The sequence below is a fragment of the Somniosus microcephalus genome, chromosome 3 (assembly GCF_052327205.1).
Source record: "Somniosus microcephalus isolate GS21.2 chromosome 3, FLI_Smic_1.0, whole genome shotgun sequence".
NCBI classification, from domain to species: Eukaryota; Metazoa; Chordata; class Chondrichthyes; order Squaliformes; family Somniosidae; genus Somniosus; species Somniosus microcephalus.
The window spans coordinates 2,222,164-2,244,275 of NC_140989.1; the positions used below are offsets into that span (position 1 = coordinate 2,222,164).

The 22,112-nt window shown below is 54.9% G+C and overlaps 1 protein-coding gene across 5 annotated transcripts in view; it reads left to right on the plus strand.

The window, feature by feature from the left end:
* Window positions 1–2,927: 2,927 nt before the first annotated feature.
* rpl7l1 (ribosomal protein L7-like 1) overlaps window positions 2,928–22,112 on the plus strand; it is a 53,889-nt gene continuing 34,704 nt past the window's right edge. For 3 of the 5 annotated variants that reach the window (XM_085978543.1, XM_085978573.1, XM_085978553.1), the window contains exons 1-4: window positions 3,045–3,161; window positions 14,815–14,923; window positions 16,979–17,142; window positions 17,222–17,386. In XM_085978543.1, coding sequence (XP_085834669.1) covers window positions 3,133–3,161; window positions 14,815–14,923; window positions 16,979–17,142; window positions 17,222–17,386 — 467 coding nt within the window. In that variant the 5' untranslated portion in view covers window positions 3,045–3,132. The other 2 variants (XM_085978560.1, XM_085978567.1) reach the window with 2 other exon arrangements.

Sequence of the window (22,112 nt, forward strand, 5' to 3'; positions counted from 1 at the left end):
AGACTGGCAATCAGTAACCAGTGGTGTTCCGCAGGGGTCAGTGCTGGGTCCCCAACTCTTTACAATCTATATTAACGATTTGGAGGAGGGGACCGAGTGTAACATATCAAAGTTTGCAGATGATACTAAGATGGGAGGGAAAGTAGTGAGAGAGGAGGACATAAAAAACCTGCAAGGGGACATCGACAGGCTAAGTAAGTGGGCAGAGACTTGGCAGATGGAATACAATACTGGAAAGTGTGAGGTTATGCACTTTGGCAGGAAAAATCGTAGAGCAAGTTATTATCTTAAAGGCAAGAAACTGGAAAGTACTGAAGTACAAAGGGATCTGGGGGTCCTGGTGCACGAAACTCAAAAGGTTAGTATGCAGGTGCAGCAAGTGATTAAGAAGGCCAATGGAATGTTGGCTTTCATTGCTAGGGGGATAGAATATAAAAATAGGGAGGTATTGCTTCAGTTGTACAAGGTATTGGTGAGACCGCACCTGGAATACTGCATACAGTTTTGGTGTCCATACTTAAGAAAAGACATACTTGCTCTCGAGTCAGTACAAAGAAGGTTCACTCGGTTAATCCCGGGGATGAGGGGATGGACATATGAGGAGAGGTTGAGTAGATTGGGACTCTACTCATTGGAGTTCAGAAGAATGAGAGGCGATCTTATTGAAACATATAAGATTGTGAAGGGGTTGGATCGGGTGGATGCGGGGAGGATGTTCCAGATGATGGGTGAAACTAGAACTAGGGGGCATAGTCTTAGAATAAGGGGCTGCTCTTTCAAAACTGAGATGAGGAGGAACTACTTCACTCAGAGGGTGGTAGGTCCATGGAATATGCTGCCCCAAAAAGCTGTCGAAGCTACATCATTACATAAATTTAAAACAGAAATAGACAGTTTCCTAGAAGAAAAGGGAATTAAGGGTTACGGGGAGCGGGCAGGAATTTGGACATGAGTTTAGGTGCGGATCGGTCATGGCCCTGTGGGTAGCGCAGCGGGCCCAGGGACCGTGTAGCCTGATCCTGCTCCTGTTTCGTGTGTCTAATTCTGTTAGATTCAGGAGATAGTCCTGTCATAGTGGATTGGCGGTTAGGATCAGATCAGCCATGATCTTATTGAATGGCGGAGCAGGCTCGAGGGGCCGATTGGCCTACTCCTGCTCCTATTTCTTATGTTCTTATAAGTTTAACCAGCTCTGTCTCCAGCTGGTTAAATTTCTCCTTTAGTTGTATGTGGCTGTGGGATCCCAGGGTGTGTGTCTGGTCGGAGCTGGAGGGCTCACTCACTTCCTGGCTAGGCTGCTCTTCTCTTGGTGAGCTGGAAGTGGTAGGGGGAGTGTGTGTGGCTTCCTCCCTGGTATTTACGCTGGGGCTTTTCAACTGTACCATGGGGCTGTGGGGCCCCGGGGTGAGTGTCTGGTTAGAACTGTGTGGCTCACTCACCTCCTGACCAGGCTGATTTACTCCTGGTGAGTTGTAAATGGTGGGGGGAGTGTGTGTCGCTTTTTCCCTGTTAGTCACCCTGGGGCTGTTCCTTCCCCTCTCAATTATTTCTTTCAGCGTCATGAAGGCTGTTTCAAAGTCGTCGAGGTTGCCTTGCACCAATATTGTTCCGTTACTGTACATGTTGACAGTCGTGGTTTCACTATTAGGGTCCCCTGATTTCCTTATTTTCAGTTTGGACCCATTAGCGGTTCTTTCATGCTTAACCCTGGGATAGTGTATGTTTATTGCTTTGATCCAAGCCGCTGACTGATCTGAGTAAAAAATGAGATTACACCTTTTCCCATTTTTGTACCAGTCAGCAAAAAGAGTTTCTGGTTTTGCTCTCAACTGCTGTTGCTTCAGCGATTTTTTGGCATTTTTTTTGGTGTCAGGGGGAATCTGGAAGAGGTTGCTCTCAGTGCGCCCCGGGAGCTGCTGCGGCTCCTCTGATTCGCTCATTTTTTTAGTGTAGAGGTCAAAAATATTGTTGACCTTAGAATAAACTTTTCTGGGGCCCCGGGTTTGGTGTTTCCCTCTCCCGGCTCGTGAACTTTCCCTCTCCCGGACTCGCTCACTCTCCGGGCCCCCCCCAGGCCCCGTACTCACTGTCCTGGTCTGTGTCTGGGAGCCGCTGTTTCCCGGTGTCTCCCGGCTGCTCCCCTCCCCCTCAGAGGTCTCTGAGCCTCTGTCTCAGCCCGGCTCCTCGGGCCTTTCCCTGGCTTCCAGCTCTGCGTTCCGGCCCCGTGTTCCGGCTGCCTTTCGGGCCCGTGTTCCGGCCGCCTTTCGGGCTTCGCGCTCCGGCCGACGTTCGGGCCCGTGTTCCGGCCACCGCTCAGCCCCGTGTTCTGGCCGCCGCTCGGCCCCGTGTTCCGGCCGCCGCTCGGGCTTCGCGCTCCAGCCGCCGCTTGGCCCCGTGTTCCGGCCGCCGCTCGGGCTTCGCCTTGGTGCCTCGCTCTCCCGGTTCTTCCCCGGGTTTATTCCTCTCTTTCTTCTGTCCTTTTGCTTCTGCTTTCCTCGGGATTATTTTTCCCTCTTTCGGGTCCCGTCTTTGGCGGTCTTTTTGGCGGTCTTTTCTTCCGTACTTAAACTAAGCTAAACTAACCTTAAACTTAAACTAAACTAAACTGAACTAACTTAACTAAAATTAAATTTAACTTTAAATTTTAAACCTTTTAAAACTTGAAATGTAACTTTTTTCCCCACTTTAAACACTAAAAAAACACTAAAAAATTCAGCAGCCCATCTTCACGCGTGTCTGCATCCTGTCTACACAAGTGCTGCAGTTACTCTGCTGTGCGGCAGGGGGCAGCAGAGTAACTGCTGTGCGGAAGGGGGCAGCAGTTACACTCCTGTGCGGCAGGGGGCAGCAGTTACACTCCTGTGCGGCAGGGGGCAGCAGTTACACTCCTGCGCGGCCGGGGGCAGCAGTTACTCTGCTGTGCGGCAGGGGGCAGCAGCACCGCGCCTGCCGAGGGTGGACCATCTTGTCGCGCTGGCGCTTGTTGGTTGCGCATGCGTGTAAGGCTGGCGCGGCTGTCATGGAGGCGAGCGGGTGAGTGAGGGAATGGGTTGAACGACAATCCGCCGCCATCCGCCCACCAGAGGCGCCGGGCGTGAGCCCGCTGGGGCGGCGGAGCTGGAGGGGGGCCGGATGGCGCTGGATCAGGCCCTTTTACTACAGTAAGGGAGCAGGATGTGGGTGAAAGTCGGCCCGGCAAATTGGGGATGAGGCGGTGGAGGCCGATTCTCCCCATAGGGCCCTGAGGGTCAGTACTGAGGGAGCGCTGCACTATTGCAGGGGCAGTACTGAGGGAGCGCCGCATGTCGGAGGGTCAGTACTGAGGGAGCGCCGCACTGTCGGAGGGTCAGTACTGAGGGAGCGCCGCACTGTCGGAGGGGCAGTACTGAGGGAGCGCCGCACTGTCGGAGGGGCAGTACTGAGGGAGCGCCGCACTGTCAGAGGCAGTACTGAGGGGGCGCCGCACTGTCGGAGGGGCAGTACTGAGGGAGCGCCGCATGTCGGAGGGTCAGTACTGAGGGAGCGCCGCACTGTCGGAGGGTCAGTACTGAGGGAGCGCCGCACTGTCGGAGGGGCAGTACTGAGGGAGTGCCGCACTGTGGGTGGGGCAGTACTGAGGGAGTGCTGCACTGTGGGTGGGTCAGTACTGAGGGAGCACCGCACTGTCGGAGGGGCAGTACTGAGGGAGTGCCGCACTGTCGGAGGGGCAGTACTGAGGGAGCGCCGCACTGTCGGAGGAGCAGTACTGAGAGAGCGCTGCACTGTCGGAGGGTCAGTACTGAGGGAGTGCCGCACTGTCGGAGGGGCAGTACTGAGGGAGCGCCGCACTGTCGGAGGGGCAGTACTGAGAGAGCGCTGCACTGTCGGAGGGTCAGTACTGAGGGAGCGCCGCACTGTCGGAGGGGCAGTACTGAGGGAGCACCGCACTGTCGGAGGAGCAGTACTGAGAGAGCGCTGCACTGTCGGAGGGTCAGTACTGAGGGAGCGCCGCACTGTCGGAGGAGCAGTACTGAGAGAGCGCTGCACTGTCGGAGGGTCAGTACTGAGGGAGCGCCGCACTGTCGGAGGGGCAGTACTGAGAGAGCGCTGCACTGTCGGAGGAGCAGTACTGAGAGAGCGCTGCACTGTCGGAGGGGCAGTACTGAGGGAGCACCGCACTGTCGGAGGAGCAGTACTGAGAGAGCGCTGCACTGTCGGAGGGTCAGTACTGAGGGAGCGCCGCACTGTCGGAGGGGCAGTACTGAGAGAGCACTGCACTGTCGGAGGGTCAGTACTGAGGGAGCGCCGCACTGTCGGAGGGGCAGTACTGAGAGAGCGCTGCACTGTCGGAGGGGCAGTACTGAGGGAGCACCGCACTGTCGGAGGAGCAGTACTGAGAGAGCGCTGCACTGTCGGAGGGGCAGTACTGAGAGAGCGCTGCACTGTCGGAGGAGCAGTACTGAGAGAGCGCTGCACTGTCGGAGGGGCAGTACTGAGAGAGCGCTGCACTGTCGGAGGGGCAGTACTGAGGGAGCACCGCACTGTCGGAGGAGCAGTACTGAGAGAGCGCTGCACTGTCGGAGGGTCAGTACTGAGGGAGCGCCGCACTGTCGGAGGGGCAGTACTGAGAGAGCGCTGCACTGTCGGAGGGTCAGTACTGAGGGAGCGCCGCACTGTCGGAGGGGCAGTACTGAGAGAGCGCTGCACTGTCGGAGGGTCAGTACTGAGGGAGCGCCGCACTGTCGGAGAGGCAGTACTGAGAGAGCGCCGCACTGTCGGAGGGGCAGTACTGAGAGAGCGCCGCACTGTCGGAGGGGCAGTACTGAGGGAGCGCCGCACTGTCGGAGGGTCAGTACTGAGGGAGCGCTGCACTGTCGGAGGGGCAGTACTGAGGGAGCGCCGCACTGTCGGAGGGGCAGTACTGAGAGAGCGCTGCACTGTCGGAGGGGCAGTACTGAGGGAGTGCTGCACTGTCGGAGGGTCAGTACTGAGGGAGCGCCGCACTGTCGGAGGGTCAGTACTGAGGGAGTGCCGCACTGTCGGAGGGTCAGTACTGAGGGAGCGCCGCACTGTCGGAGGGGCAGTACTGAGGGAGCGCCGCACTGTCAGAGGGGCAGTACTGAGGGAGTGCCGCACTGTCGGAGGGGCGGTACTGAGGGAGAGCCGCACTGTCGGAGGGTCAGGACTGAGGGAGCGCCGCACTGTGGGTGGGTCAGTACTGAGGGAGCGCCGCACTGTCGGAGGGGCAGTACTGAGGGAGCGCCGCACTGTCAGAGGGGCAGTACTGAGGGAGTGCCGCACTGTCGGAGGGTCAGGACTGAGGGAGTGCCGCACTGTCGGAGGGACGGTACTGAGGGAGTGCCGCACTGTCGGAGGGGCAGTACTGAGGGAGCGCCGCACTGTCAGAGGGGCAGTACTGAGGGAGTGCCGCACTGTCGGAGGGGCGGTACTGAGGGAGAGCCGCACTGTCGGAGGGTCAGGACTGAGGGAGTGCTGCACTATTGCAGGGGCAGTACTGAGGGAGCGCTGCACTATTGCAGGGGCAGTACTGAGGGAGCGCGGCACTGTCAGAGGGGCAGTACTGAGGGAGCGCGGCACTGTCAGAGGGGCGGTACTGAGGGAGCGCCGCACTGTCGGAGGGGCGGTACTGAGGGAGCGCCGCACTGTCGGAGGGGCAGTACTGAGGGAGCGCCGCACTGTCAGAGGGGCGGTACTGAGGGAGTGCCGCACTGTCGGAGGGGCGGTACTGAGGGAGCGCCGCACTGTCGGAGGGGCGGTACTGAGGGAGCGCCGCACTGTCAGAGGGGCGGTACTGAGGGAGCGCCGCACTGTCGGAGGGGCAGTACTGAGGGAGCGCTGCACTGTCGGAGGGTCAGTACTGAGGGAGCGCGGCACTGTCAGAGGGGCGGTACTGAGGGAGCGCCGCACTGTCGGAGGGGCAGTACTGAGGGAGCGCCGCACTGTCGGAGGGGCAGTACTGAGGGAGCGCCGCACTGTCGGAGGGGCAGTACTGAGGGAGCGCCGCACTGTCGGAGGGTCAGTACTGAGGGAGCGCCGCACTGTCGGAGGGGCAGTACTGAGGGTGCGCCGCACTGTCGGAGGGTCAGTACTGAGGGAGCGCCGCACTGTCGGAGGGGCAGTACTGAGGGAGCGCCGCACTGTCGGAGGGGCCGTACTGAGGCAGCGCCGCACTGTCGGAGGGGCAGTACTGAGGGAGCGCCGCACTGTCGGAGGGGCAGTACTGAGGGAGCGCTGCACTGTCAGAGGGGCAGTACTGAGGCAGCGCCGCACTGTCGGAGGGGCAGTACTGAGGGAGCGCCGCACTGTCAGAGGGGCAGTACTGAGGGAGCGCCGCACTGTCGGAGGGGCGGTACTGAGGGAGCGCCGCACTGTCAGAGGGGCAGTACTGAGGGAGCGCCGCACTGTCAGAGGGGCAGTACTGAGGGAGTGCCGCACTGTCGGAGGGGCGGTACTGAGGGAGCGCCGCACTGTCGGAGGGGCAGTACTGAGGGAGCGCCGCACTGTCGGAGGGGCAGTACTGAGGGAGTGCCGCACTGTCGGAGGGTCAGTACTGAGGGAGCGCCGCACTGTCAGAGGGGCAGTACTGAGGGAGCGCCGCACTGTCGGAGGGGCCGTACTGAGGGAGGGCCGCACTGTCGGAGGGGCAGTACTGAGGGAGCGCTACACTGTCGGAGGGTCAGTACTGAGGGAGTGCTGCACTGTCGGAGGGGCAGTACTGAGGGAGTGCCGCACTGTCGGAGGGTCAGTACTGAGGGAGTGCCGCACTGTCGGAGGGGCCGTACTGAGGGAGTGCCGCACTGTCGGAGGGTCAGTACTGAGGGAGTGCCGCACTGTCGGAGGGGCAGTACTGAGGGAGCGCTGCACTGTCGGAGGGGCCGTACTGAGGGAGCGCTGCACTGTCGGAGGGTCAGTACTGAGGGAGTGCCGCACTGTCGGAGGGTCAGTACTGAGGGAGTGCCGCACTGTCGGAGGGGCAGTACTGAGGGAGGGCCGCACTGTCGGAGGGGCCGTACTGAGAGAGCGCTGCACTGTCGGAGGGGCAGTACTGAGGGAGCGCCGCACTGTCGGAGGGGCAGTACTGAGGGAGCGCTGCACTGTCAGAGGGGCAGTACTGAGGGAGCGCCGCACTGTCGGTGAGGCAGTACTGAGGGAGCGCCGCACTGTCGGAGGGGCAGTACTGAGAGAGCGCCGCACTGTCGGAGGGGCAGTACTGAGGGAGCGCCGCACTGTTGGAGGGGCAGTACTGAGGGAGCGCTGCACTGTCGGAGGGGCAGTACTGAGGGAGCGCCGCACTGTCGGAGGGGCAGTACTGAGGGAGCGCCGCACTGTCGGAGGGGCAGTACTGAGGGAGTGCTGCACTGTCGGAGGGGCCGTACTGAGAGAGCGCCGCACTGTCGGAGGGGCGGTACTGAGGGAGCGCCGCACTGTCGGAGGGGCAGTACTGAGGGAGTGCTGCACTGTCGGATGGGCAGTACTGAGGGAGTGCTGCACTGTCGGAGGGTCAGTACTGAGGGACAGATGCACTGTCGGAGGGGCGGTACTGAGGGAGCGCCGCACTGTCGGAGGGGCAGTACTGAGGGAGTGCTGCACTGTCGGAGGGTCAGTACTGAGAGAGCGCCGCACTGTCGGAGGGGCAGTACTGAGGGAGTGCTGCACTGTCGGAGGGTCAGTACTGAGGGACAGATGCACTGTCGGAGGGGCGGTACTGAGGGAGCGCCGCACTGTCGGAGGGGCAGTACTGAGGGAGTGCTGCACTGTCGGATGGGCAGTACTGAGGGAGCGCCGCACTGTCGGAGGGGCAGTACTGAGGGAGCGCTGCACTGTCGGAGGGTCAGTACTGAGAGAGCGCCGCACTGTCGGAGGGGCGGTACTGAGGGAGCGCCGCACTGTCGGAGGGGCAGTACTGAGGGAGCGCCGCACTGTCGGAGGGGCGGTACTGAGGGAGCGCCGCACTGTCGGAGGGGCAGTACTGAGGGAGCGCCGCACTGTCGGAGGGGCAGTACTGAGGGAGCGCCGCACTGTCGGAGGGGCAGTACTGAGGGAGCGCCGCACTGTCGGAGGGGCAGTACTGAGGGAGTGCCGCACTGTCGGAGGGGCAGTACTGAGGGAGCGCTGCACTGTCGGAGGGGCAGTACTGACTGGGCGCTGCACTGTCGGAGGGTCAGTACTGAGGGAGCGCCGCACTGTCAGAGGGGCAGTACTGAGGGAGCGCCGCACTGTCGGAGGGGCAGTACTGAGGGAGTGCTGCACTGTCGGAGGGTCAGTACTGAGGGAGCGCCGCACTGTCGGAGGGGCGGTACTGAGGGAGCGCTGCACTGTCGGAGGGACAGTACTGAGGGAGCGCCGCACTGTCAGAGGGGCAGTACTGAGGGAGTGCCGCACTGTCGGAGGGGCAGTACTGAGGGAGCACCGCACTGTCGGAGGGGCAGTACTGAGGGAGAGCTGCACTGTCAGAGGGGCAGTACTGAGGGAGCGCCGCACTGTCGGAGGGGCAGTACTGAGGGAGAGCTGCACTGTCAGAGGGGCAGTACTGAGGGAGCGCCGCACTGTCGGAGGGGCAGTACTGAGGGAGAGCTGCACTGTCAGAGGGGCAGTACTGAGGGAGCGTCGCACTGTCGGAGGGGCAGTACTGAGGGAGCGCTGCACTGTCGGAGGGGGAGTACTGAGGGAGTGCCGCACTGTCAGAGGGGCAGTACTGAGGGAGCGCTGCACTGTCGGAGGGGGAGTACTGAGGGAGCGCTGCACTGTCGGAGGGGGAGTACTGAGGGAGCGCTGCACTGTCAGAGGGGCAGTACTGAGGGAGTGCCGCACTGTCGGAGGGTCAGTACTGAGGGAGCGCTGCACTGTCGGAGGGGGAGTACTGAGGGAGCGCTGCACTGTCAGAGGGGCAGTACTGAGGGAGCGCTGCACTGTCGGAGGGGGAGTACTGAGGGAGTGCCGCACTGTCGGAGGGTCAGTACTGAGGGAGCGCCGCACTGTCGGAGGGGCAGTGCTGAGGGAGCGCCGCACTGTCGGAGGGGCAGTGCTGAGGGAGCGCCGCACTGTCAGAGGGGCAGTACTGAGGGAGGGCTGCACTGTCAGAGGGGCAGTACTGAGGGAGCACCGCACTGTCAGAGGGGCAGTACTGAGGGAGCGCCGCACTGTCAGAGGGGCAGTACTGAGGGAGCGCCGCACTGTCAGAGGGGCAGTACTGAGGGAGCGCCGCACTGTCGGAGGGGCAGTACTGAGGGAGCACCGCACTGTCGGAGGGGCAGTACTGAGGGAGCGCCGCACTGTCGGAGGGGCAGTACTGAGGGAGCGCCGTACTGTCGGAGGGGCAGTACTGAGGGAGCGCCGCACTGTCGGAGGGGCAGTACTGAGGGAGCACCGCACTGTCGGAGGGGCAGTACTGAGGGAGTGCCGCACTGTCGGAGGGGCAGTACTGAGGGAGTACCGCACTGTCGGAGGGGCGGTACTGAGGGAGCGCCGCACTGTCGGAGGGGCAGTACTGAGGGAGCGCCGCACTGTCAGAGGGGCAGTACTGAGGGAGCACCGCACTGTCGGAGGGGCAGTACTGAGGGAGCGCTGCACTGTCGGAGGGGCAGTACTGAGGGAGCGCTGCACTGTCGGAGGGTCAGTACTGAGAGAGCGCTGCACTGTCGGAGGGTCAGTACTGAGAGAGCGCTGCACTGTCGGAGGGGCGGTACTGAGGGAGCGCTGCACTGTCGGAGGGGCAGTACTGAGGGAGGGCTGCACTGTCGGAGGGGTCAGTACTGAGGGAGCGCTGCACTGTCGGAGGGGCAGTACTGAGGGAGGGCTGCACTGTCGGAGGGTCAGTACTGAGGGAGCGCCGCACTGTCGGAGGGGCAGTACTGAGGGAGCGCTGCACTGTCGGAGGGGCGGTACTGAGGGGGCGCCGCACTGTCAGAGGGGCAGTACTGAGGGAGCGCTGCACTGTCGGAGGGGCAGTACTGAGGGAGCGTCGCACTGTCGGAGGGGCAGTACTGAGGGAGCGCCGCACTGTCAGAGGGGCAGTACTGAGGGAGCACCGCACTGTCGGAGGGTCAGTACTGAGGGAGCGCCGCACTGTCGGAGGGTCAGTACTGAGGGAGCGCCGCACTGTCGGAGGGGCAGTACTGAGGGAGCGCCGCACTGTCGGAGGGGCAGTACTGAGGGAGTGCCGCACTGTCGGAGGGTCAGTACTGAGGGAGCGCCGCACTGTCGGAGGGGCAGTACTGAGGGAGAGCTGCACTGTCGGAGGGGCAGTACTGAGGGAGCGCCGCACTGTCGGAGGGTCAGTACTGAGGGAGCGCCGCACTGTCGGAGGGTCAGTACTGAGGGAGCGCCGCACTGTCGGAGGGGCAGTACTGAGGGAGAGCTGCACTGTCGGAGGGTCAGTACTGAGGGAGCGCCGCACTGTCGGAGGGTCAGTACTGAGGGAGCGCCGCACTGTCGGAGGGGCAGTACTGAGGGAGCGCCGCACTGTCGGAGGGTCAGTACTGAGGGAGAGCTGCACTGTCAGAGGGGCAGTACTGAGGGAGCGTCGCACTGTCGGAGGGGCGGTACTGAGGGGGCGCCGCACTCTCGGAGGGTCAGTACTGAGGGGGCGCCGCACTGTCGGAGGGGCGGTACTGAGGGAGCGCCGCACTGTCGGAGGGTCAGTACTGAGGGAGCGCCGCACTGTCGGAGGGGCAGTACTGAGGGAGAGCTGCACTGTCGGAGGGTCAGTACTGAGGGAGCGCCGCACTGTGGGTGGGTCAGTACTGAGGGAGCGCCGCACTGTCGGAGGGTCAGTACTGAGGGAGCGCCGCACTGTCGGAGGGGCAGTACTGAGGGGGCGCCGCACTGTCGGAGGGTCAGTACTGAGGGAGAGCTGCACTGTCAGAGGGGCAGTACTGAGGGAGTGCCGCACTGTCGGAGGGTCAGTACTGAGGGAGCGCCGCACTGTCGGAGGGTCAGTACTGAGGGAGCGCCGCACTGTCGGAGGGGCGGTACTGAGGGAGAGCTGCACTGTCGGAGGGGCAGTACTGAGGGAGCGCCGCACTGTCGGAGGGGCGGTACTGAGGGAGCGCCGCACTGTCGGAGGGTCAGTACTGAGGGAGCGCCGCACTGTCGGAGGGGCGGTACTGAGGGGGCGCCGCACTCTCGGAGGGTCAGTACTGAGGGGGCGCCGCACTGTCGGAGGGGCGGTACTGAGGGAGCGCCGCACTGTCGGAGGGTCAGTACTGAGGGAGCGCCGCACTGTCGGAGGGGCAGTACTGAGGGAGAGCTGCACTGTCGGAGGGGCAGTACTGAGGGAGCGCTGCACTGTCGGAGGGGCAGTACTGAGGGAGCGCTGCACTGTCGGAGGGGCAGTACTGAGGGAGAGCTGCACTGTCGGAGGGGCAGTACTGAGGGAGCGCCGCACTGTCGGAGGGGCAGTACTGAGGGAGCGCCGCACTGTCGGAGGGGCAGTACTGAGGGAGCACCGCACTGTCGGAGGGGCAGTACTGAGGGAGCGCCGCACTGTCGGAGGGGCAGTACTGAGGGAGCGCCGCACTGTCGGAGGGGCAGTACTGAGGGAGCGCCGCACTGTCGGAGGGGCAGTACTGAGGGAGCGCCGCACTGTCGGAGGGGCAGTACTGAGGGAGCGCCGCACTGTCGGAGGTGCCGTCTTAACGGTTGTGACGTTAAACCGAGGCTCCGTCTGCCCCCTCAGGTGGACGTATAAGATCCCATTGCACTTGATTGACTGAAGCGTTTTGCGACTCTTGAGGTTGTGATGTCCTGATTCTGCTTCCAACCCCTCCCACGCCCCTGAACTCTGTTCCTTCTGTTAGCCCTTCGCCCCACTATTGGTGCCTGTCCTTCTGTCACTTAGGCCGCACGCTCTGGAACCCTCAGCCTCACCTTTAAAACCCATATGTTGACCAAGCTTTTGGCCGCCCCTCTCAGTATCTCCTTTGGCTCCATGTCCATTTTTTTCTGTTTACACCCCTGTGAGGTGCCTTGAGATTTGTTTCTATGTTAGGGGAGCTGTTTAAATGGAAGTTAGCGACATGCGCAAGGATGGAATCTGTTAGAATGTCGATATTAGCCATTACACAGGACAGTTTGTCACTCTTCCACTGCCGTTATCTCATGACCCATCCAATCAATGACCTGGGATCGTGTAGTGAGTTCCTGGCAGTATGGAGGTAGGACTCTACCAGTGAGCAGGTAATAAAGACTGAGGAGGGTGGAATCAATGCTGAGGGAACCACACAAACATTTAATACAAAGGCCGAGTACTAGATTTCCTCATGGATCCCAAAGCTTTTCGGTACGAATAAGGCCTCTGAAACCTTGAGTACACCCGGTGTCTTCAGCCCTTTGCTCTTTCTCACTTTTGAATGTGCTTTAGTTTGAGGCTCTGCAGTTTTGCTGATGAACTTGCTGTCTGTTGTAAATACATACTTTGGTTCTGTCTTCACAAAGGAGGACACAAATAAACTCCCAAAGATGTCGGGGAACATGGGGTCTAATGAGAGGGAGGAATTGAATGAAATCAGTATTTGTAGGGAAATGGTGTTAGGGAAATTGACGGGATTGAAGGCCGATAAATCCCCAGGGCCTGATAATCTACATCCTAGGGTACTTAAGGAAGTGGCCCTAGAAATAGTAGATGCATTGCTGGTCATCTTCCAAAATTCTATAGACTCTGGAACAGTTCCCATGGATTGGAGGATAGCTAATGTTACCCCACTATTTAAAAAAGGTGGTAGAGAAAAAACGGGGAATTATAGACCGGTAAGCCTGACATCGGTAGTGGGGAAAATGCTAGAGTCCATTATAAAAGATGTAATAGCAGAGCACTTAAAAAACTGACAGAATCGACAAAGTCAACATGGATTTACAAAAGGTAAATCATGCTTGACTAATCTGGAATTTTTTGAGGATGTAACTGGTAAAATAGATAAGGGAGAACCAGTGGATGTGGTGTATTTGGACTTTCAGAAGGCTTTCGATAAGGTCCCGCATAAGAGACTAGCGTGTAAAGTTAAAGCACATGGGATTGGGGGTAAGGTACTGACTTGGATAGAAAACTGGTTGGCAGACATGAAGCAAAGAGTTGGAATAAACAGGTCTTTTTCCGAGTGGAAGGCAGTGACTAGTGGGGTACCGCAGGTGTTGAAACGGATTTTTTGGTCCTCAATCTGGTTCAGTACAAACACTGAGTCGAATACTGGTTTAGTTCAACAGTTGTTTTATTCTGTTGTCCCGGGAGACTTACTCTGATACAGCACAGTTCTGACTCCAGCAGAGTCTCGACAGGTTCCACCAGAGCAAGCAATCTTTCATACAGTGGGTCACATTATTATACTTTACTTTTGAAAAGACATTAACACATCGTACATTCTACACCAATCCCGAGCGAGGCATGTACACAGTTTAAAGTGATGTCCTGGCCTGGCAGTTTGAAATAAAGAAGTCACAGTTCACTGAATGGTTTATAATATAGAAAATATGCAGGTAATGGTTTCACGATCACCTAATCATTATGGTAATGCATGGTAATGTGTTTTCGGATCGCCTTTTGTCAGTATACCCTTTGCACTCCACCCTACATTGTTCCACCAGCAAGGTGTGACATCGTGGGTGCCAGCCATATTAGCATTTTACTTCTTGCTGCCTTCAGTTTCTTGAATTAACATGATCATCTCTCACAATATGCAAGTGACTCAGCGATGTCGACATTGCACCACCATTTTAGGCTAACAGGGTCCTCCATTTTAGGTTGGCAGGGTCCTTGGCCATGCGGAGCGAGTTGTTACCTTATTTTTGCATTCTATATTCTCACAGGGATCGGTGTTAGGACCCCAATAATTCACAATATATATTAATGATCTAGACGAGGGAACTAGATGTAATATCTCCAAGTTTGCAGACGACACAAAGCTGGGTGGGCGTGTATGCTGTGAGGAAGATGCCAAGAAACTCTAGTACGATTTAGACAGGTTGGGCGACATGGCAGATGCAGTATAATGTGGATAAATGCGAGGTTATCCACTTTGGTGGCAAAAACAGGAAGGCAGATTATTATCTGAACGGCAATAGATTGGGAAAAGGGGAAGTGCAACGAGACCTGGGTGTCCTTGTGCACCAGTCACTGAAGGTAAGCGTGCAGGTGCAGCAGGCGGTTAAGAAGGCAAATGGTATGTTGGCCTTCGTAGCGAGAGAATTCGAGTACAGGAACAAGGGTGTCTTGCTGCAGTTGTACAGGGCCTTGGTGAGACCACACCTTGAGTATTGTGTGCAGTTTTGGTCGCCTTATCTGAGGAAGGATGTTCTTGCCATGGAGGGAGTGCAGTGAAGATTCACCAGGCTGATACCTGGGATGGCAGGAATGATGTATGAGGAGAGATTGGGTCGATTGGGCTTATACTCACTGGAATTTAGAAGAATGAGAGGGGATCTCATTGAAACTTATAAAATTCTAACAGGACTAGACAGACTAGATGCAGGAAGGATGTTCCCGATGGTCGGGGAGTCCAGAACCAGGGGTCACAGTCTAAGGATAAGGGGTAAGCCATTTAGGACAGAGATGAGGAGGAATTTCTTCACCCAGAGAGTGGTGAACCTGTGGAATTCTCTACCACAGAAGGCAGTTGAGGCCAATTCATTAAATATGTTCAAGAAGGAGTTGGATATATTTCTTAAGGCTAAAGGGATGAAGGGATATGGGGAGAAAGCAGGGACAGGGTACTGAATTTGGATGATCAGCCATGATCGCATTGAATGGCGGAGCAGGCTAGAGGGGCCGAATGGCCTACTCCTGCTCCTATCTTCTATGTTAACTCTGCTTTTGTTTTTCAGGGAGAGGAGGAAGCTACCACTTGTCCCAGAGAACCTGCTGAAGAAAAGGAAGGCTTACCAGGCCATTAAAGCCACACAGGCCAAGCAGGCCTTGCAGGAAAAGAGAAAGGTCTGGAGTACTTTGACGGCACAGATAATCCTGCGTTATACTGATCTGATTAGCTCCCTGCAGAACCCTCTTCCCCCCCCCCCCCACCTTTTTACATTAATGCTTCTTTCATTGTTGGACTAGAAACAGACTGATCGACGAAGCAGGCTCGAGGGGCTGAATGGTCGTCTCCTGTCCCTGTCTTCTTCCAGTCCTGGACAGATTCTAACAAGTGTTTCCCAATTTGTTCGCATGTGTTGCCTTTATTCCAGTCTATTTGAAGATGCTTAAGATTGCTGTTTCCAATTCTGTGTCTCAATGGCAGCACTCTTTCCTCCGAGTCAGATTGTGACTGACGCCAGCACAGTGTTATGGGTGTGCTGCATTGTTCGAGGTGCTGCCTTTCAGATGAGGCGTTAAAGGAAGCCCCTTTCCGGCTGTCTGGGAGAAACATAGAAGATAGGAGCAGGAGTAGGCCATTCGGCCCCTCAAGCCTGCTCCGCCATTCAATGCGATCATGGCTGATCATCCAAATTCAGTACCTGGTCCCTGCTTTCTCCCATACCCCTTCATCCCTTTAGCCTTAAGAAATATATCCAACTCCTTCTTGAATATATTTAATGAATTGGCCTCAACTGCCTTCTGTGGTAGAGAATTTCACAGGTTCACCACTCTCTGGGTGAAGAAATTCCTCCTCATCTCTGTCTTAAATGGCCTACCCCTTATCCTTAGACTGTGACCCCTGGTTCTGGACTCCCTGGCCATCGGGAACATCCTTCCTGCATCCAGTCTGTCTAGTCCTGTTAGAATTTTATAAGTTTCAATGAGATCCCCTCTCATTCTTCTAAACTCCAGCGAGTATAAGCCCAATCTCTCCTCGTACGTCATTCCTGCCATCCCAGATGTCAGTCTGGTGAATCTTCGCTGCACTCCCTCCATGGCAAGAACATCCTTCCTCAGATAAGGCAACCAAAACTGCACACAATACTCAAGGTGTGGTCTCACTAAGGCCCTGTACAACTGCAGCAAGACATTCTTGTTCTTGTACTCGAATCCTCTCGCTACGAAGGCCAACATACCATTTGCCGCCTTAACCGCCTGCTGCACCTACATGCTTACCTTCAGCGACTGGTGCACAAGGACACCCAGGTCTCGTTGCACTTCCCCTTTTCCCAATCTATTGCCATTCAAATAATAATCTGCCTTCCTGTTTTTGCCACCAAAGTGGACAACTTCGCATTTATCCACATTATAGTGCATCTGCCATGCTTCTGCCCAATCACCCAACCTGTCCAAATCATACTGGAGTTTCTCGGCATCCTCCTCACAGCACACACGCCCACCCAGCTTTGTGTCGTCTGCAAACCTGGAGATATTACATCTAGTTCCCTCGTCTAGATCATTTATATATATAATATTGTGAATAGCTGAGGTCCTAGCACCGATCCCTGCGGTACCCCACTAGTCGCTGCCTGCCACTCGGAAAAAGACCCGTTTATTCCAACTCTTTGCTTCCTGTCTGCCAACCAGTTCTCTATCCAAGTCAGTACCTTGCCCCCAATCCCATGTGCCTTAACTTTACACGCTAATCTCTTATGCGGGACCTTATCGAAAGCCTTCTGAAAGTCCAAATACACCACATCCGCTGGTTCTCCCTTATCTATTATACCAGTTACATCCTCAAAAAATTCCAGTAGATTAGTCAAGCACGATTTACCTTTTGTAAATCCATGTTGACTTTGTCCGATCCTGCCACTGTTTTCCAAGTGCTCTGCTATTACACTGACCAATTGGGTGTAAGACGTGGTGAGAGTGGCCAATCAGGTGTAAGATGTGGCAAGAGTGTCCAATCGGGTGTAAGACGTGGTGAGAGTGATCAATTGGGTGTGGTAAAATTTGCCTGTGTCAGAGTATTGTCTAAAATTGTACAGGATGTGTTTGTGCGCAATACACAACTTTTTAAAATATCATTAATGAATTCTAACTGAAGTTTATGGGTCGATAGTTAAAATTTTCTTCTGAGCTGGTAGTCTGCACATTCAGACTGATCTCTGAGTTATCCCTTTTTGATTTTAGCTTCAGAAGGGGAAGCAGATTCGCTTTAAGCGAGTTGAGAATTTTATACGAGACTCCAGGCGGAAATACCGCGATGAAGTGCGGTTCATTCGCATGGCGAAGAAGCCGGGTGAGAGAGAAGTGCCTGTGGGACAGAAGCTGGCATTTGCAGTGCGGATTAGACCGTGAGTATCACATCTGTCACAGGCAGGAGCTGCAAAGCCATTCTAGATTTTAGTGAATAATGCCCAATCTTGAAATCAGTCAGCAAAGTCTGCTTGGTTTGTGCAGGATTCACGGGGTCAGTCCGAAGGTACGGAAAGTTGTTCAGATGCTGCGGCTCCGCAAACTATACAGTGGGACCTTTGTGAAATTGAACAAGACATCGTTGAAGATGCTGAAGATGGTGGAGCCCTACGTTGCCTGGGGGTAAGGATGACCATCAGTCTGACACCTTGCTGATCGCTTTACTCATGAGCTGTTGCAGATTCCATGGTAACTGTAGCGCGGACCCATCGCCTGAAGAATGTTCTATTTGGATCAGTGTAAGACCGTTCTTCAAGAATAGAAGAAAACCTGCAGTTGGTTAATTGCAGACAGGATTGGCCGAGGTGATGCGTGCAACCCTGCGTGCAGACATATCGCATACTGCAATCACAGTAACCTTTTGTCTATGAATTGGTGTCCAATTGAGTCACTACCCAGAGGATTGAAAGTTGTGTAACTGACTGCTTGCTTCTAGCCATCACTTGGGTCAGAAATGTGTGCATAAAAAGCATTTTTCTTAACCTGACAAAGTGGACAATACAGAGCAGCACCAGGTGCTTTGTTTGCTCGGTGTCGCCTTTACCCCCATCACTCTTAAGTTCTAAGAAATAGGAGCAGGAGTAGGCCATTCGTCCCTTCGGGCCTGCTCTGCCATTCAATAAGATCATGGCTGATCTTGTACCTCAACTTCACTTTCCTGCACTATCCCCATATCCTTTGATTCTCTTAATATCCAAAAATCTAGCGATCTCTGTCTTGAATATACTCCACAACTGAGCCTCCACAGGCCTCTGGGGTAGAGAATTCCAAAGATTCACCACCCTCTGTGTGAAGAAATGTCTCCTCATCTCAGTCCTAAATGGCCGACCCCTTATTCTGAGACTGACACTCCTGGTTCCCAGCCAGGGGAAACATCCTCCCTGCATCTATGCTGTCAAGCCTTGTAAAAATTGTGTATGTTTCAATGAGATCACCTCTCAAACTCCAGAGAATATCGGCCTAGTCTTCTCAATCTCTCCTAGGACAATCCCCCCCATCCCAGGAACCAGTCTGGTGAACCTTTGTTGCACTCCCTCTATGGCAAGTATCTCCTTCCTTAGGGAAGGAGACCAAAACTGTGCACAATACTCCAGGTGTGGTCTCACCAGGGCCCTATATAATTGCAGTGAGACATCTTTACTCTTATACTCAAATCCTGTAATAAAGGCCAACATACATTTGATTTCCTAATTGCTTGCTGTACCTGCATGTTAACTTTTAGTGATTCGTGTACAAGGACACCCAGGTCCCTCAACACCAACATTTCCCAATCTCTCACCATTTAAAAATACTCTGCTTTTCTATTTATCCTACCAAAGTGGATAACTTCACATTTCTCCACATTATATTCCAATTTGCCATGTTCTTGCCCACTCACTTAGCCTGTCTATATCCCCTTGAAGCCTCTCTGCATCCTCCTCACAACTTACATTCCCACCCAGCTTTGTATCATCAGCAAACTTGGATATATTACATTTGGTCCCCTCATCCAAATCATTGATATAGATTGTGAATAGCTGAGGCCCAAGCACTGATCCTTGTGGTACCCCACTAGTTACAGCCTGCCAACCCGAAAATTACCCGTTTATTCCTATTCTCTATTTTCTGTCCGTTAACCAAACCTCATTCCATGCTAGTATATTACCCCCAATCACATGAGTCCTAATTAGAAACATAGAAAAATAGGAGCAGGAATAGGCCATTCGGCCTTCGAGCCTGCTCCGCCATTCAATATGATCATGGCTGATCCTCTATCTCAATACCATATTCCCGCTCTTTCCCATACCCCTTGATGTCTTTTGTGTCTAGAAATCTATCTATCTCCTTCTTAGATATATTCAGTGACTTAATAATAATAATAATTCAACTTTATTGTCATTGCACAAGTATATGAACAACGAAATGTGATCTTGCAAGCTCCCATGACTGGGAGAAGCAAAGCCACTGCGTCGGTGCGCGCCGCCATTCCATTTCCACCATTCCTCCTGTCCGACAATCTTCAGCCCAACGCCCGGGCCTGCTCACCAGCCGCTCCTCCTTCCGTGACCTTCTCACCAACCGCCCCTCCTCGGGGCTCCTTCCGTGACCTTCTGCACCTGGTCTTCCCTGATGGTCACCCCTCCAGGTACTAAACAGGCCTGGCTCTGCTTAGCTTCCAAGCCTTGCCAGTGACCCTGTCCCTAGTCCCAGGAACAGGGCTTGGCCTCCACAGCCCTCTGTGGTAGAGAATTCCACAGGTTCACCACCCTCTGAGTGAAGACATTTCTCCTCATCTCAGCCCTAAATGTCCTACCCCGTATCCTGAGACTGTGACCCCTCATTCTAGAGCCCCCAGCCAGGGGAAACATCCTTCCTGCATCTAGTCTATCTAGCCCTGTCAGAATTTTATGTGTTTGAATGAGATCCCCTCTCATTCTTCTAAACTCTAGTGAATACAGGCCTAGTCGACCCAATCTCTCCTCATACGACAGTCCTATCCCAGGAGTCATAGAGTTATACAGCACAGAAAGAGGCCCTTCGGCCCATCGTGTCCGTGCCGGCCATCAAGCCCTGTCTAATCCCATTTTCCAGCACTTGGTCCGTAGCCTTGTATGCTATGGCGTTTCAAGTGCTCATCTAAATGCTTCTTGAATGTTGTGAAGGTTCCTGCCTCTACCACCCTTTCAGGCAGTGAGTTCCAGATTCCAACCACCCTCTGGGTGAAAAAGCTTTTCCTCAAATCCCCTCTAAACCTCCTGCCCCTTACCTTGAAACTATGCCCCCTGGTTATTGACCCCTCTACTAAGGGGAAAAGTTCGTTTATATCTATGCCCCTCATAATTTTGTACACCTCAATCAGATCCCCCCTCAGCCTTCTCTGCTCTAAGGAAAACAACCCCACCCTGTCCAGTCTCTTCATAGCTGAAGTGCTCCAGCCCAGGTAACATCCTGGTGAATCTCCTCTGCACCCTCTCCAATGCAATCACATCTTTCCTATAGTGTGGTGACCAGAACTGCACACAGTATTCCAGCTGTGGCCTAAGTAGCGTTTTGTACAGCTCCATCATAACCTCCCTGCTCTTATATTCTATGCCTCAGCTAATGAAGGCAAGTATCCCACATGCCTTTTTAATCACCTTATCTAGCTGTCCTGCTGCCTTCAGGGATCTATGTACATGCACACCAAGGTCCCACTGATCCTCTGTCCTTCCTAGGATCCTACCATTCATTGTGTATTCCCTTGCCTTGTTAGTCCTCATCCACACACCTAGTCACCCCCTCAAAAAATTCCATCAAATTGGTTAGACATGATCTCCCCCTGACAAGGCCATGCTGACTATCTTTGATTAATCCTTGCTTCTCCAAGTGGAGACTAATTCTGTCCCTCAGAATTTTTTCCAATAATTTCCCTACCACTGATGTTAGACTCACTGGCCTGTAATTCCCTGATTTATCCCTACTACCCTTCTTGTATAATGGTACTACATTAGCTGTCCTCCAGTCCTCTGGCATCTCCCCTGTGGCCAGAGAGGTTCTGAAAATTTGTGTCAGAGCCCCTGCAATCTCCTCCCTTGACTCACACAGCAGCCTGGGATACATCTCGTCAGGGCCTGGGGGTTTATCCACTTTTAAGCCCACTAAAACCGCTAGTACCTCCCTATCAATACTAATTTGTTCAAGTATATCACAATCCCTCTACCTGATTTCTATGCCTATATTGTCCTCCTCCATAGTGAACACAGATGCAAAATATTCATTTAAAACCTCACCCACATCTTCCGGCTCTACACATAGATTGCCACTTTGGTCCCTAATGGGCCCTACTCTTTCCCTGGTTTTCCTCTTAACATGGAAACATAGAAGATAGGAGCAGGAGTAGGCCATTCGGCCCCTCGAGCCTGCTCCGCCATTCAATGCGATCATGGCTGATCATCCAAATTCAGTACCCTGTCCCTGCTTTCTCCCCATACCCCTTGATCCCTTTAGCCTTGAGAAATATATCCAACTCCTTCTTGAATATATTTAATGAATTGGCCTCCACTGCCTTCTGTGGTAGAGAATTCCACAGGTTCACCACTCTCTGGGTGAAGAAATTCCTCCTCATTTCTGTCCTAAAAGGCCTACCCCTTATCCTTAGACTGTGACCCCTGGTTCTGGATTCCCCGACCATCGGGAACACCCTCCCTGCATCTAGTCTGTAGTCTGTCCAGTCCTGTCAGAATTTTATAAGTTTCAATGAGATCCCCTCTCATTCTTAAACTCCAGCGAGTACAAGCCCAATCGGCCCAATCTCTCCTCATACGTCATTCGTGCCATCCCAGGTATCAGCCTGGTGAATCTTCACTGCACTCCTTCCATGGCAAGAATATCCTTCCTCAGATAAGGTGACCAAAACTGCACACAATACTCAAGATGTGGTCTCACCAAGGCTTGTACAACTGTAGCAAGACATCCTTGTTCCTGTACTGAAACCCTCTCGCTATGAAGGCCAACATACCATTTGCCTTCTTAACCGCCTGCTGCACCTGCATGCTTACCTTTAGCGACTGGTGCACAAGGACACCCAGGTCTCGTTGCACTTCCCCTTCTCCCAATCTATTGCCATTCAGATAATCTGCCTTCCTGTTTTTGACACCAAAGTGGATGACTTCACATTTATCCACGTTATATATTGCATCTGCCATGCTTATGCCCAATCACACAACCTGTCCAAATCATCCTGTAGTTTCTTGGCATCCTCCTCACAGCATACACGTCCACCCAGCTTTGTGTCATCTGCAAATTTGGAGATATTACATCCAATTCCCTCGTCCAGATCATTAATATATATTGTGAATAGCTAGGGTCCTAGCACCGATCCCTGCGGCAC